General features: G+C 38.0%; 1 protein-coding gene across 1 annotated transcript in view; it reads left to right on the top strand.

Annotated features, from left to right (window-relative positions):
• LOC124788209 (SH3 domain-binding protein 5 homolog) overlaps window positions 1–6774 on the top strand; it is a 102068-nt gene extending 95294 nt beyond the window's left edge. Inside the window, exon 8 of the mRNA XM_047255387.1 lies at window positions 1055–6774. Within this exon, the coding sequence (XP_047111343.1) occupies window positions 1055–1507 (453 nt within the window). The 3' untranslated portion in view covers window positions 1508–6774. The remainder of the gene's footprint in view (window positions 1–1054) is intronic.
• Window positions 6775–17910: the final 11136 nt, after the last annotated feature.

The following is a 17910-nucleotide window of genomic DNA, read 5'->3' as shown; positions in this document are numbered from 1 at the left end:
TCTTAATGGACAAACATTTCATAAATCTCTGCTATTAATAGTAGAAGCATTCACCTTTGGAGAAATTCTTAAAGAAATTTACGCTGTTACTTTCTAACCTGCCATTGAGCAAATTGTTTCCTTGTACTATGTAGTGATTAAAATTTCAAGTTCTTCGTATAAATCCATGTGATAACTGTTGTCCACTTTATGTAGTATCAGGGAATGGATGCCCAGTGTCTATAACATAGGTAGCAGTTTCCAATTTAAAACAATTGTTTATATGTATCTTTTTTTGAAAAATTTTTCAAGTTTGGCTTATACAAAAGTTTTACATGTACAGTTTCAAATATGGCTGATTATTTGTGTTTATCTGCATGTGTTGTGAATATTTTGTTTGGATGTTTCTTGCAATTTGTGCTGTGTTGTGAAAGCAATGTTGCTGATGTGTAGTCTGAATAAAAATCTATTTTGTAGGAATGTTACTAATGAACAGAGTACAGGTAGTGGATTTTTCTTTTCTAAGTTTTGTGTAGCAATTCTTTTTGATGAGGCTGTTTCCAAGTTTCAGCACTGCTATTTGCTGCATCTATTTGTTTGATTGTTCATCATACTTACCATATTTATCAAGTGGTCTATATTAGAGGCTCTGTTAATTAGTGCTCTATATGTGGCATGCTCATGTGTTGCTGTGTGGCAAGATGGACTGTATGTAGTGGTGTCTTTTTTTCTGTTTACTTTGAAGATGTATTTGTTGTTTTCTTATTAATGTACAGATCTAGGAAATTAATACTATCATTATTTTCAATACAAACAGTAAATTCAGTTTCAATAAGTATTCTATCATTAGCAGGTCTTCTGTTGCATACAAATTCTGTATTTCTCTTGTTGGTTTTTACTTCCCATTGCTGTTTCTCACTTAATATGCTGTAAGTTACAGTGGAAGTATTTTGATGAAGTGGTTTACTCAGTTTGTGGAGTAACTTGCTGCATTATTGCACATGTTACTAAAGTCATCATTATAAATTGTCATTATGTTAACTATTGAGTATGTAATAGATGTTTACTATTTCAGGATTTGGAGAAACTGAAGCAGTGTGTGCAGGAGCTGCAAACTCGCCCTGTAGAAGGTGGAAACAACACAGAAGAATTAACATGGGAGGCTGAACTGAAAGAATCTGTCCACAGGCTTCATAGACTGTCTCTAGTTCATAAAGATGATGTTGTCCATGTAGCTAACAACACTGACAGCATTCAGAAGGGGACAAATGATTCTTCTGTCACAGGAAAGACATGTATGTCAGCCAAGGGCACACCACAACAGAGTAGTAATTCCTCACCAGCCAAGTGTGTAGAAAGTAGGAACTGCTCGAAAGAGCAGCAGAGCCCCACTCATAAAATGGACCGAAACTGTAGTAGGGAAGTTGAAGATCTGGAGCTCTCTGTTCATAAACTCATGTGCAACAGTCCACTGACTGGGTCGCCACATCATATATCATCTCCATCAAAACATCTGCAGAAATACTGATAATATGTACTATGCGGAATGACCGTTATTGTTTTATTGACAAGACTGACAAACAGTATCTGCCTGCTGTGTGTCTTGATGGCTGTTTACTTTTCATAGATGTCATTAAGTTGTTGTGGTTGTTGTAGCTGTTGTTGTTATTGTGGTTGATGTTGCTTCATTGTTTTCATTCATAGTTGCATGAGGTACATTATCAGGATCTCGCTGCTGTGAATCATATTGAAACAGGATGTCTGTTTCTCTCTGTAACGATATGATATTTTGTCTGCTGTCTTTGACAGCTTGAGTATGTACCTGGATGGTGTCCATCATGCATCATCTAATAATGCTGCGTAAGATTATGTACAAATAAATATTTTATTTATTCAGATTCTGCAATAGTTTTAGCTTACAATGCTGTAACAGACTGTTTTAATTATTATAATGTTTTTATAATTATTGTCCATTCACCTGAAGGTCACTAAAACTATTCTTGTCTGTTTTTCTGTTCAGTATAAAAATTGTAACTTCGTACAAAACACACTGTGCTGGTTAATAGGACCTTAATGAAAGCCCTTTTTGCTATATGTGTTTATTATGCCATCTTGTTTTACATTTCATTGCTGTAATAGAGCACAGTTTGGAATGAAAAAGTGTTGATTTGATTTCTTGTGTTGAGGGATTGTGTGATGTGTGGCATTGTTTGTACAGCTTGTAAGCACTCTTATTTCTTTAACATGAACTGGGGGAAATAGGACATGGTGTAGATGTACTTCACACTCAGTGTTCATAATCACTTTGAGTGGACATATACTGCAACGGGATCAATGACATCATTATCACTCCTTTCTAGCTTCCCTCCAGCATGTCATTTTGAGCTACTAACTCCATTGAGCACCACTGTTTTTTGTTGCACTTTTTCTGAGGTTGGAACAAAGGATCAGTTTTTTTGTGCTAATTGGTGGTCATTCAGGTAGCTCTTCTTGTTGTCACTTACTCTGCAAACACTGTTTAGTAATTTAAAAAACTCTTTTAAGACCACAGAAAATAGCTCAGATGAATAGAAACATCATCTGTAACACACTTTTTAGTTCTGAATTTTACACTCTATTGTTGTTGCCTATCCTTATGTCCCCATCTTTTTAAATTAAAATGTTTACAAATATCTCCCTCAGCTCCCATATTTATCATTGCTATCATCAGTCCCGGGTGTATTTTTGTATACTAAATGGATTTAACCACATCCTTGGACAATATTTCAGGAACATATTTGGACTCAGAATCTATCACAATTTCAAGTTTGATTAGGAGAGACACGAGTATTAAGGAAATGTTTAAATTTGTGTCATATACGTTTGTTCTGGACATAAATGCTTTGTGCAAGGTCCAGATGGATGAGACGTTCATCATATGTGATGCCTTCCAACATAAGTGATGCCTGTGTTGTTTCATCTGGAATCTAGTTTTCAGTTGGCACTTGTATAATTTTCTTTAATTCATGTATTAATAGTTCTGTATAGTTCAGTGAATTCTGTAACCTTCAGTTATAATGACTGTTAACTTTGTTAATCTTCTTTACACCTGTGACACTCTTACTGATTTCCAACTGCCTGTTATAGGCCCAAACATTTTTTATATTTAAATTTGAAATTCCTTCATTCTTTAGTGCTTTAGAACAGGTTGTTAATTGCGTTTTATTCTTTTCTACATTTACATAATTCTTGGAACGACAAACTGGATTTTTGCTTAGTGAATTGAATTCTGTCTAATTTCATGTGTGGTTTCATTCTACATCATACTAATAGTCATTTAAATACAGAAAATGTTCTAGGTAGTATTGTTGCCTATTGTACTACAACCATTTACATAAAAGGCCAATTTTCTGTAATGGAACCATGTAACATCACAAGAAATCACCTCCTCTCTTTTTCTATGTGCAGTATGTACTTCATTCGGCCAGTAAATCTGTTGCCATCAGTTTTGCATCTGTTGGTAGATAATTAGAGTATTAGTGTGTTTCTGGGCTCTTAGCCAAAATTAATGTATGCTGTTATATTTTCATAAATGTGAATAATGCTTGTAAATATTATATAACTAGTAAGCCTCAGAACAATATATAGTCTCTCTCACTTATTGACCTGGAAATGGGCCATTATTAATACAGAGTGCGCACACACACACACACACACACACACACACACACACACACACACACAGAGAGAGAGAGAGAGAGAGAGAGAGAGAGAGAGTGTGCACGCAGTGCCAGTGTGAAATAAATTATCCCACTCGATTCTGTAAAGATAATTTTTATGAGAGACTGAAACCAGCTAAAGTAAATTCTTTATTTGTTTGTTGTTTGAAAAAATAAAATAAAAATCTGTTGTGATGAGCCTAAGGATAAATTTAAGCAGCTCATAAAGTAAGAATTGGTGGACAAAACTCGTTCTATAATCAAAACTATTTTTATAAATGTTGACCAAATTTCAGTATGTTAATTGTAAAGCATATTACAGAATATGTAATTGTAAAGGGCTGCTTGCTTGTGTGTGCATGTATATAATGGGGAAGTATTTGGGAGGGGTTTGTTGCTGTGTGATTTTTGAGAAAATTGGCCAATGTGCGTTATTTCTTCCAATTTATGTAAGATGATGAATCATATGTGAGCTTTGGAAAAACAGTCACAGTAACTGATTTGTAACTGTTGACTTAATATTATAGGTGATTTGTCAATCTTACTTTGTTGACTTGCTGGTAAGTGACACTGTTATTCCATTCTCAAAACACTGTGCAGCAACATTTTTCAACTCCAGGTAGTGAATTGTTATTCCATGTAGATTTCCAGTATCCATACAACAAACACATAAGATGACACTTCTGTTGCTTGATTATATTAGCAAAAATATTTGCACTTACCCTTTACTCCCAGACATTTATAAGTTGCACTTTCTGTGACAATGGAAAGACATTATCCCATTGGTATCTTGTGTGCACTTAATAATACTCATTTTTGTGATCATATCCAGTGTTCTTTTACATAATTATTGTTACACAAAAAATATGGATGTCATTGTTTTGAGTCATGGTAGAAAACATTAGTGCTCATTGTTTACACTTCATAATATCAAAATCAAACATTGTTATTAGTGTAGTGCTCATCATTTGTGCCCAATCATACTGTCCACTTTATTTCACGGGACTGCTGAATTTTAACAATAGTTTGTGTACGTTAGATTCTGCAGCTTCTCTAAAATTCAAGAAAGAAATATTTGTGTTCCACAGCAACTTCTGTGGTATAAAAAGACATCTTTCTGAAGGTCATTTTAAGAACTTACTCAAAAATTTCTGGAAGAAAGGAGTCAACATGATAAAACCTTTGAGTAAAAGTTACCCAAGAATTGTTAGCAGTAGACCAAAAGCTTCAAATGAATATCTTTGTGCCATATCTTACAGTAGCTTTTGTGAGTATGATATTTGAATCTTTACTGACTGAAAACTGTTTCTGTCACAACACACAAAGTCACATATTTTTTTAATGACTCATTTAAATACAAGATAAGTGTCAATACAAAACAATCATTGAGTTTCTACTAACAAGAGAAACAGAGAAATTCACACTATGGAAGAATATGGGGAATAATTTTATGTGACAAACATAAAATTGCATGTCAGAAAAAAAGAGAGCAGATGCCAGTTACTATCTTAAAGTAAAAAGATAACGGTGGTGTTGCAAGTAGCATAAAGTTATAAAATACGGAGCTTAGAGATAAAATTTAAGACTGAAACCTGTTGAGAAGCTGTAGACCAGCAAAATCAATGGGAGGAGTAATGGAGGCAACTCACCATTTAGTTGAGATGTCAGTTGGCACATAATCAAGACTGACAATGTTACTAAGCTTTCATGGTGTCTGTCGTAGGAACAATGCTGACTGCCTAGCAATGTTCTCTGTCTTGTGTGTGCACTTACTGACAGCTATATGGTAGACAGTTACGCTTACTCCTACCATTGTTGATATTCCACCAAGGACTTTGTATTACCGTAAGAAACAGAAAAAATACACGTGATTGGAAAGTAATATTTTGAAGTTTATTGTTTGGAACTTTCTTCCTGTTGTTCCGCAAACATATCAAACTGTCTTTAAGAACTTGCAATAGAAACCAGTATTACTGTGAGGTACCTTCTTACATGTAAATATTTCTAGTAATTGTGTTTTTATTTGAAACTAAACTAAACAAAGTAGATGTACAAAAATTTTGTACAAAAATATAGTATGGAAATGTGTTGTGGCAGTTTTATAGTGTTAATAGGTACAAAACTACTTACAGGTTGTATGCTGTTCTTATTTAAATAGTACAACTGTAAAAACACTTCTGTTTTTAGTATAGTTACAATTCAGAAGCTTCTCTTAATAATTCAATTACAAAAATACTTTTCATATTGTGGATCCCTGGTGGTAGATTGATGTGTTAGAAAAACTTAAAACATTTTTAATTAAATTTATCGTCTTTCAGGTATACCTTTGACTCTGTTCATTTGTGATTCAATATAATACCTGATTAAAAAATGTCCAAGCAATTCTGCATGTTGCTGTCGTCTAGTCTTGTACAAGTAATGGGAGCATGTTATATTAACAGGATATGCCTGGTGTTACCAATTGGTGTACATTATAGTGATCTGAAATTTTAGCAGTTGTGCGGAATGTCTCTGATTGTGGGCTTTTCTAAGAGTCATAAATAATGTGTACAAGTGACTTATTTTGTGCTAGCATTTCAGCAACAGACAGGTTTTGATTTTTTTAATCCCCCCCTCCCTCATGTAGCTTTGCTGAAATATTGCTACCAAGATACAGATATTGTCTGTGTGATTATCTATTTTAAATGGTTTACTGTTATATGAAGAATAAGTGTGTACATTTTTGCAGAGCAGCCCATTCTGACTAGTTTGTGCAAAAGCATTCACTTTATGTACTATTTGAACTGCCAATTAACTTCCACATTTCCATACTTGTCTAAATGTAAATGAACTAGTTGCCTATCATTTGTAAGTATGCAGAGTTTTCAGTTTAGTTGTTTAATGTCTTTTTAACCATTATGTAATTAAGGAATGGTGCTTGCCAGAATGGTGCTCATAAATACAGACTTTTAGAAACCAACTTTGATCTTCTGTTCTAACTTTTTTGTACCAAAATTGTATTTGTTTCTTTTGTGACTTTTTTGTGTTTTATGTACAGTAGTATCCAGTTATTGTGAATCCTCACTGAATAAAATCTATTTTATTAAAGATGTGACAACATTTGTGGTTTCATTTTTTCTTTTAGTCTTGATTTTTAGGTGTTAAATCACTGTTTGATATGCTATCCAAAGCAATACTGTGTAGTAATCAAGATTTAATGATTCATGAACAAAACTGACCTTATCAGTCAGTTAAATAATTATAAAGTGTGTGTTTGAAAAAAAAAAAAAAAAAAAAGTGAAATTCTGTGTGTTGTTCAGAGTAATCTTCTTTAAAGATTTTTTGAAATATTTCCTCAACTAAGAAAGTGACTAAGTGTGGTTGTTGTTTCCTTTTGTTGATTATCACTCCAGAGTTATATATAATTTGGGAAACCATGTCGGGAGAGTAAGATAAGTCACCTGCGATGTTTGTATCATGTTTTTGAGGATGATGTAATCATGGATGACTGGTGTAACATGTAATTGGCATTTATTGAAGCTCAGACATTCTTTTCTCACCACATACCTTAAGGGGCCCATCCACCAGTGACAGATCATAACAGTTCGCTACCAAGCATGCAGTCTGTCTGTACATCACGCGTGTTTAGGGAAATCACAAACTGCAGTGATGTACCACTGATCGCTTATGGTACCCAACAGTCCGATGAATACTGTGTGGCAGTATTGCTAATTGCCTGCTGCCAGTTTGTCTGTCTGTCTATCAAGCATGTTTATTTCATGTGTCTGTGGCTCTGTGGAGTAAGGGTTTATACATCAGAATTTACACTGCCTGACAAAAACATTGGAGCACCCAGAATGGGATGGGGAATGTGATGTTTTATTTCAGAGATTATTAAATTGAGTCTAACTTACAAAGAACTTGGCAGTGTGAGCCCACATATCAATATGACATTGCACTCCCTCTACTGTGTATGCATGCCCTTATTTGATTGGCAAGGGTGTATCCTCTCCTGAGGCAAATGTTGACAGTCGATGTAAAATGTCCTTGATGTCCTGGGTACTGGCACTGCGACAGAGTTGACATCCGAGTTGGTTCCACACATTCTTTTGAGGACAAATCTGGGGTTATTGCTGGCCGCAGGAGTACCTCAACGTCTCACCGACAGTTCATAGAGATACATGTTGTGCCGACAAGTGTTGTCCTGTTGAAAAATAGCACAGTTTTGTCACATGAGAAGTATAAGATAAGGACTCAGGATGATCATGACATACTGTTGTAGCATCAGTTACGTGAACCTCTACCAACAGTTACCATATTTACTCGAATCTAAGCCGCACCTGAAATTTGAGACTCGAAATTCAAGGGGAGAGAAAAGTTTTAGGCCGCACCTCCAAATCGAAACAATGTTGGTCCATTGTAATATGAGACACAATTTAGGCCGAATGAATGACGATACACCTATAGTAGTTTGGTTCGAGTCGTAAGCTTAGCAGTTAAGCTATACCAGGTAGCCATTGCTATGCGTCAGGCACTCTGTCCGTATTTATACGGGTACCCTTCCTTTTTCATGTGCTTCGTCTGGTTTGAATTGATTGCTTATTTTTCTTTGATATGATAAGTGCCGTTCTCTTTGTTATAGGTGTTTATGTCACTCTAAGCTAAAAATGTATTACTATACTGTGTCATGCATTGTTTGTTGCATTCTGTGTTTACGGCCAGTCGCCGCTAGTGGCATGGCTTGCTTTTGTGCATGCTACCACCGAGAGAGAGAGAGAGAGAGAGAGAGAGAGAGAGGACTGAATCGTCTCATTAGCAAAACAATGGCAAGTGACTGCTATTTGTTGTTACTTACACTGCTGCTTTCTTTGATAATGATCAACAAGAACCAAATAATAGAATGCGTATGATAGAAGATGTTCTGAACGAGAGTTTAGCGAACATTTTTCTCCATTTGAAAATCTTTGCAGACGCCTCTTTAGTACATTACATTCTGCACAGAAATTAGAGTCATCTTAGATTTAAAAATCTAATCAATTGCCGTGCTTCATTTCTGACTGTATCACTATTAGGCACAAGAATAATACGAATATAAACATGACATGCTATGATATGTATATTCTTCCGCGTTTGCTGTTGTCTCACTCTAGTTTCGTAGTTTATTAGGCAAACAGGTTTTAAATGAGATAACAGCAAACACGAAAGAATACATGGTAAAATATTTATATTCGTATTATTCTTATGGTGAAGAGAATATTGCATGTGATTCACAATTCATAAAAGTTCCTATTAGCAACCATCTCTTCTCACAGGTAAGAAAAAAATTCAGAACATAGATTTGGCCATATTGACAAACATCCCAAACAGTCTTGCCAGTCGGATTTTTGTAGTACATTGAAATGCTGCTAAATTCGAAGATGAACAATACTTAATTTGTATTTACTTCATTGGATAGTGTATGAAAATGCAGTGGTCGAAACTCAGGGCAGAGAAAAAAAGCTCATCTTCCACCCTTTTTTTTAATTTATTTACTGACTCAGAGGTTTTGGCGCCAGTATTTATCTTTGTGCCTGCAAAGCATGCCTGTGTAGCGCTACATATATTTGACGGCAGAAGTTAGTTGTGGCGGCACCTACCAACATTTTTCAGAACTTTCGCTTCCTTTGCACTCGATTCTAAGCCGCAGGCAGTTTTTTGGATTACAAAAACCAGAAAAAAAAGTGCGGCTTAGATTCGAGTAAATACGGTACTTGAAGATGTACCCAATGGCTCCCCACACCATGACATAACTGCAGTGCCTCTCGAAAACATTGGAAGAGTGGGACCTCTCCCCAGGTTGCTGCCATGGTCAGTGACAATTGCAATACCTCAATGAACATAGTGCAAACACTATTCATCAGCAGTCCATGCTTCCTCATCATACTACCACTCCAAACACTGAGATTTGTGTTGTGTTTAATGACAGTCTACACATGGAACTAATTCCCTACTCCAGCTGCTGCTACTCCCAGACAATTGTTTGGCATGATACAGACTGTTCCCAGGTGTCCATTACTTGTTCTTGGATGGCAGGCGTAGATGTGAAGGGATTACAATGTGCTTGGGGCACAAATGGGGATCCTCTCTTGTGATAGTTACCCAGAACTCTTGACGACAAGTATGCCTGCCCTCCTATTTGTATGTAGCCCAACATTGGGCCACTGTCACATCCAAATGCCCCAAAAATCTGGATATTGCAAGATTCAGCCAGCCAGCCAAATGGAGATTCACAGTGAGACACCTTTCAAACTGTCAGATGCTCATAATAATGTCTCATATGAGTATGTGGTATTTCCATGTGTTTCTCAGTGATCACTGAACAACTGATGCTGTTTACATCGTACCAGGTCTGGTAACACTAAATGCGAACATCACTAATGCTCTCTGGCAGTCATTATACTTGTCAAAGAGAATTGCAGCTCCAGCCGTTTACACTGCACAACCTGATTAAAGGGTCACTTTTTCAAAACACAGTAGTTGTCACCCATTACCATGCAAAAGTTTAGAATTTGGCTCTAAGGTGCCCACAACATTCCTCTGTAATGGTGCAAAAGTGTGGCGCGGTGCGACATCAGCCTCAGGCCGAACTATGCTTTATAATGGTGACACAGTGGCACCAAATTTAGCCACAATTCTGGTCAACACCATTGTCAATGAATCAAATCATGGGAAGATCGTCACACCCCCTTTTACCCAGTGTTGAAATCACGTGGTTTTATTATGGGTAGCATTTGACACAACGCTACTCAGAATCGACATGAGAAGCCCTCTCGGGAAATGGCATAAAGGGTGTCAGTGAAACCCTCCCTCCCCATGGAGTGTTGATAACCACACATTTTGTGGTTGAAATCAACAGTGCACAGTGCGAAGAGCAACAGGACAAATGTTGACAAGGCTGCCTCCCCCCCTCCCCCCCCCCCCCCCCCCCCCTCCAGCCCCGCCGCCGCCCGAGCAATTCAACCATTCAACCCCACTGAGTATAGATTTAAGTGTCAGGAAGCTAGACTTATCTTAGAAGCTAGATTAAGAAAAGGCAAACCTACGTTTCTAGCATTTGTAGACTTAGAGAAAGCTTTTGACAATGTTGACTGAAATACTCTCTTTCAAATTCTGAAGGTGGCAGGGGTAAAATACAGGGAGCAAAAGGCTATTTACAATTTGTATGAAACCAGATGGCAGTTATAAGAGTCGAGGGACATGAAAAGGAAGCAGTGGTTGGGAAGCGAGTGAGACAGGGTTGTAGCCTCTCCCTGATGTTATTCAATCTGTATATTGAGCAAGCAGTAGAGGAAGCAAAAGAAAAATTCGGAGTAGGAATTAAAATCCATGGAGAAGAAATAATAACTTTAAGGTTCACCAATGACATTGTAATTCTGTCAGAGACAGCAAAGGACTTGGAAGAGCAGTTGAACGGAGTGGACAGTGTCTTGAAAGGAGGATATAAGATGAACATCAACAAAACAAAACAAAGATAATGGAATGTAGTCTAGCTAACTTGGGTGATGCTGAGGGAATTAGATTAGGAACTGAGACAATTAAAGGAGTTTTGCTATTTGGGGAGCAAAATAACTGATGATCGTCGAAGTAGAGAGGATATAAAATGTAGACTGGTAATGGCAAGGAAAGTGTTTCTGAAGAAGAGAAATTTGTTAACATTGAGTACAGATTTAAGTGTCAGGCAGTCGTTTCTGAAAGTATTTGTATGGAGTGTAACCATGTACGGAAGTGAAACATGGACGATAAATAGTTTGGACAAGAAGAGAATAGAAGCTTTTGAAATGTGGTGCTACAGAAGAATGGTGAAGATTAGATGGGTGGATCACATAACTAATGAGGAGGTATTGAATAGAATTTTGGAGACGAGGAGTTTGTGGTACAACTTGACAAGAAGAAGGGACCAGTTGGTAGGACATGTTCTGAGGCATCAAGGGATCACAAATTTAGCATTGGAGGGTAAAAATTGTAGAGGGGGACCAAGAGATTAATACACTAAGCAGACTGAGAAGGATTGCAGTAAGTACTGGGAGATGAAGCAGCTCACACAGGATAGAGTAACGTGGAATCTGCATCAAACCAGTCTCATGACTGAAGACCACAACAACACAAGGACATCATGGGGCAGCCATCTACCCCACTGAATGTCATCTGACCCCTTTGGAGTGTAATGTGACCGTAATTTTTGCTCTTCCTGTGACATCCTTTAGCAGAAGAACTTGGTACATATCTTCTGCAACTCCTTTCATCAAGTGGGAGATTTTGTTGACTTGTTATGTTAGGATTCATGAGGTTCCATAAAGCCAAAGCATTCTGCATGTATGAGTGTCATTTCCCCATGACATTGAGCCCTATTCATAAATTGTTCTTCCGCAAGGCACACTTGCTGCTGATTGCTGTTACCTTCAGTTCAGCCTGGATTTTGCCACAGCTGTTGAGCTTCTCTTTAGTTGTTCTTGAACCACTGTTGGGCTCTGCCGTTCAAGTAAAAGTACACATTTGCCAAACATATGACTGCTCTGAAACACCACTAAAAACTGTCAGGAGATTGCAGAAAGAGCAGCAATGAAACCACTCCTTCCTTTGGGGCATTGATTCCCATCATTCTGTATTTGGCTACTCAATTGAATCCTTTCAGGATTTTTGTTGGGCCCTGACTGGGATGTCCAGAAAAAAATTGATGGATGTCTTTTGTTGGGCCCTGACCAGGATCTCTAGAAAACATTGATGGATGACAATGCCTTATGATGTACTGCTTGTATTTCGGTTCCTGGACATGTAGGCGACAGCTTTTACGTTGCCTAATTGGAGCTGTGGTGATGTACATGTTTTCAGGTACCTGGCATCTCCACCAAACTATATCACATTGAAACCACACTCTTGTCCAGATCCGAAGAGAGGGTCATCTGTGAAGTACAACACTTAGAACAAACCAAGTTAATTACTGATACCAGCATACGGCCAGAACAAAAGTAACCTCTTCAACAGAGAGTGCAACTACTAATCGAACATTCCAGAATGTTGGTATTTTACAAACAATTAATATTCAGTCAGGCTCATGCTTTCAGCTGATATACGACTACAGAGCGGCAAGACGTGTCTATCTTTTTCAGTGTTTTCATTGTAGTATTTTTATGAAATTTCATGTGTGTTTTTCTGTTTAAGAGGTTTAATCTCGCAGTTTTGTAAGTGTAAATTCATTCAGTCTGTAGTGTAATAATTGCTCACTGAACAGCCAGCTACATAGCTCATATCTAGAATTCTGTCTGTCATTATGGTATACTTCTTCAGTTAGTCTTGCTAGGATGTGTCCATGCTATGTGCAGACACAGGAGGAGCTGGCCACAGTTCATGAACAGCTGAATGCAGTTTTGGCTATGGTCAATTTACCTGCAGGCTGCTGCCTTAGGGTGTAGAGGTGATGCAGATTGTGGGTATCGCATGGGACTCTACAGGTGTCACTTGTTTTTTCCCATGGGCTCTGCTTCCAATGCACCTCCTAGTGCAACCAACATGGTGGATCCACCTCACATCAGGGAGAGTGGCAGGTGTTAACGCGTTAATGTCACCCATTCACCCTGTGAGTGAACAGGTGGCCGCTCTTTCAGCAGGGTCGAAATAGCCACATGGGAGGGGGGGGGGGGGGTTAGTTATTGGGAGCTACAATGTCAGGTGCATTATGGAACCTCTTAGACAGATAGCCTTCAGGGCTGGAAGGAAAGTGAATGTGCACTCTGCACATCTGCCGGGGAGGGCGCATTCGAGATGTGGGGGTGGCTTTGCCTGTGGCTATCAAGTGTGCAGGGTGTAGTCGTCTGCAAGTTGTTGCTCATGCTGCCACCAATGATGCCTGTCGCATGGTTTCTGAGGCAATCTTCATTTCGCGCAGGTGGCTGGCAGAGGTGGTTAACACTGCTGGCCTCACATGCAGGGTGCAAGCAGAGCTTGCAGTTTTGCAGCATTGTTCCCAGAGTTGATCAGGGTCCTTTGGTTGGGAGCCAAATTGAGGGTTTCAATCAAAGGCTTTGTCAACTCTGTGATAGTCTTGACTACAGATTTCTAGACCTGTGTTATCATGTGGGGATTTGTAGGACTCCCCTTGATAGGTCAGTGGTGCACTACAAAGGAACTAGCTACTTGGGTTGCAGAGTACTTGTGGAGTGCACATGAGTGTTTTTTAGGCTATACAGTAGTTTGAGATGCTTTCATGAACACCTTCCAGTCAGTATGCAGCAAGGGAAGTCGTGGCATTCCGAATAAAGACTCTTTGATTGTGATAATTTTATCAGTAAGTTGTCGAAGTATTCATAATAAAGTTCCCGAATTTACTGCCCTCCAGGGAAGTTCTTACATTCAAGTTGTTCTTGGGACCAAGAGCTAGCTGGAACTCAAAGTGGAAAGCTTTGAGATATTTAGCGAGTTGTGGAACATATATCAGAAAGTCAGATTAGAGACTACAGGAGTGCGAGAGTCCATTGCAGTTGGCAAAAATATTGTCTGTAGGGCAGTCGAAGTTGAGTGTGACCGTGAAGTTATCTGGTCACATATAACAGGTGCAGGTGAAACCAAATTAAATGTTGTATGTTTTTACCAGCCACCTGATTCTGCTGTGACAGTTCTAGTGCCATTCAAAGGAAGTCTAGGGTCAATAGCATGTAAATATCCATATCATGCAATACTAGTTGGAGGCGACTTTAATCTACAGAGGATGTTGCACACTCTGTTCAAAAGAAAACGCACAAATGATAACAAGCAAAGGTTAGTAGAGATTTGGGCATCTGCGAAAAGATCTACGAGAAGCTTACAACAGCTAGCACCGCCACACCTTAGCAAAAGATCTGGCAGAGAACCTGAGGAAATTCTGGTCTTATGTAAAATCGCTACCCAGGTCTAAGGCTTCCATTCAGTCCTTTGTTGTCCAGTCTGGTGTGGAAGTTGAAGATAGCAAAACGAAAGCCAAAGTATTAAAATTCACATTCAAGAAATCGTTCACCCAGGAGAGTTGCACAAAGATACCATTATTTGACCATCGGACAGACTCCCATATGGACGACATAGTAATAAGCATCCCAAGCATAGGGAAAAAGCAGAAAGGTTTGAAAGTAAATAAACCACCAGGTCCAGATGGAATTCGTTCGATACTACAAGAAGTACCCTACAGCATTGGCCACTTACTTAGCTTGCATTTATCATGAATCTCTCACCTGGCACAAAGTCCCAAGCGACTGGAAAAAGGTGCAGATGACTCCAGTATATAATAGGAAGGCTAAAAGAATGGACCCGCAAAATCACAGACTAATGTCCCTAAATTTTGTTTGTCGCGGAATCCTTGAACACGTTCTCTGTTTGAATATAACAAATTTTCGTGAGACTGAAGTTTATGTCCATGAATCAGCATGGTTTTAGAAGCATCACTCATTTGTAACTCAGCTTGTGCTTTTCTCACATGATATATTGCAAACTATGGATGAAGGGCAACAGGCAGATCTGATACCTCTAAATTTTGGGAAAGTATTCAACGAGGCGCTCCATTGCAGGATGTTAATGAAGGTACGGGAATATGGAATAAGTTCACAGATATGCGTGTGGCTCGAATACTTCTTAAATAATAGAACCCAGTACGTTAAGAGAATCTTCCAGCGGTTCTTGGTAGGACAACATTATAATAAATGAAAAGCACCAGTTTGCTTTTGTTCTACAATATTACTTTTATTATGTTAATCGGTTTTCGGCTTCTGATTATGGCCCTGTAAGCCAAAAAACGGTTAACATAATAAAAGTAATATTGTAGAACAAAAGCAAACTGGTGCTTTAATTTATTAGAACCCAATATGTTGTCATCAATGGTGAGTGTTCATCAGAGACAAGGGTATCGTCAGGAGTGCGCCAGGGAAGAGTGATAGGATTGCTGTTGTTCCCTACATGCATAAATGATTTGGCAGACAGGGTGTACAGGGATCTGTGGTTGTTTGCTGGAGATGGCATGCTGTATGGTAAGGTGACGAAGTTGAGTGACTGTAGGAAGACAGCCCTACAGGATGACTTAGACAAAATTTCTAGTTGATTTGATGAATGGCAGCTAGCCCTAACTGTAGAAAAATGTAAGTTAATGCAGATGAGTAGGAAGATCAAACCTGTAATGTTTGGTTACAGTATTACTAGTGTCCTGCACGACACAGTGAAGTTGTTTAAATACCTGGATGTAATGCTAGAAAGTAATATGAGATGGAATGAGCATATGAGAATGGTGGTAGGGAAAGTGAATGGTCAGCTTCTGTTTATTGGGAGAAATTTAGGAAACAGTGGTTCACATGTAAAGGAGACCACATCAACCTATTCTTGAGTACTGCTTGAGTGTTTGTGATCTGTACCAGGTTGGATTGAAGGAAGACATTGAAGAAGTTCAGAGCCAGGTTGTTAAATTTGGTGGCCAAGCAGTTCTAGGCACTTCAGTCCGGAACCGCACTGCTGCTATGGTCGCAAGTTCGAATCCTGCCTCGGGCATGGATGTGTGTTGCCCTTAGGTATAAGCAGTTCTAAGTCTAGGGGACTGATGACCTCAGATGTTAAGTCCCATAGTGCTTAGAGCTATTTGAACCATTTGTTTAATTCGTTACAGGAAGGGTAGAACAACACGTAAGTGCTACGGTGAGTTAGTTGGTTACGTGTTCTGTTGATCAATCGCACGGTACGGTAGCCGTTACGATGTGGAACGTGTCAAGTGCACAAGAAATGCACATATGAAACAGGATTTTTACAGTGTTAAAAATTAATATTTCTATTATTTACCCCATTCCCTTAAATGGCACAACATGCATACACTATATTTATAGATTTATTTATTCCTATTCAAGAATTCATCTATGGTATGGAAGGAGATATGATTTCAATTAATTTTTGAAACTATTACTGCTGTCTGCAGACATTTTATTTTGTCTGGTAATTTGTCAAAAATTTTTATAGCAGCATATTTTACCTCTTCCTATGCCAAACATAGGTTGAGTAGAGGATAATGTAAGTCTTTCTTTTTTCTGGTATTATAATCATGAATGTCACTGTTGTTTTTAAACTGGTCCAAGATGTTGAGAACAAATTTCATTAGTGAGTAAATGTACTGTGAGACTGTAGTAAGAATTCCCAATCTTTTAAAAAGATACCTACAAGATGTGCAACTATGAACCGCCCACATTATTGTATCCACTTTCTTTTGAGCAGTGAATACTTTTTGTCTAAGTGTTGAGTTATCCCAAAATATTATTTCGTATGACATCAGAGAGTGAAAGTATGTTAGCTTACTAATTTCTATATCCTCAAAATTAGCAATTATTCTGAGTGCAAAAGTTGCTGAACCTAGTCACTTTTTGAAGATCCAACATATGAATTTTCCAAGTAAGATTTTCTATATACACACAAAAAGTTAGTATGCTCTACCCTGTCTACTGACTTGGGTTAATGTGTTATATTTATTGAAGGAACTGTACTTTTTGCAGCAGAAAATTGGATGTACTTTGGTTTTTTTTTTCCAGAGTTTAGAGCAAGCCCATTTGCAGAAAACCAATTAATGACTTTTCCAAAGACCAAATTTGTATCATTTTCAATTGGAGTTTCTTTTACTGGATTAATAATGATGCTTGTATCATCAGCAAACCATGTCAGTTAAGCTTCTTGTTTCAGATAAGAAGGGAGGTAGTTCACAAAATATCAAGAATAGATGGGGACCCATGATTGAACCCTGTGGAACATCTAATGTAATTTCACCCCAGTTAAATGAAGGGCAAACTTATTTAAATAACTTGACCCATATAAAGAAACTTTTTGTTTCCCGTTCTGTAGGTATGATTTAAACCACTCATATGCTATTCCATTTATACGATACAATTGTAATTTCTGTAACATAATGTCATGGTTCACAGAATCAAATGCTTTGGACAAGTCACAGAAAATTCCTATTTGTGACATTTTACTATTTAAAGACTATTACATGGACAGTGAAATTGTATATTGCAGTCTCAGTGGAACAGCATTTTTGAATTCCGAACTGTGATTTATTAAGTGTCCCATTACTGTTGCGATGACTGACTACTCTCGAGTACATTACTTTCTCAAAGATTTTTGAAAATGCTGTAAGCGAGAATACTGGCCGATAATTATCGACATCTGCGGTGTCCCCCTTTTTGTAGAGAGGCCTGACGATGGCATATTTTAACCTGTCTGGGAAAAT

The sequence above is a fragment of the Schistocerca piceifrons genome, chromosome 3, assembly GCF_021461385.2.
Source record: "Schistocerca piceifrons isolate TAMUIC-IGC-003096 chromosome 3, iqSchPice1.1, whole genome shotgun sequence".
Classification (NCBI taxonomy): Eukaryota; Metazoa; Arthropoda; class Insecta; order Orthoptera; family Acrididae; genus Schistocerca; species Schistocerca piceifrons.
The sequence above is the reverse complement of the archived record's forward strand: the minus strand, read 5'-3'. Positions and strand labels throughout refer to the sequence as shown.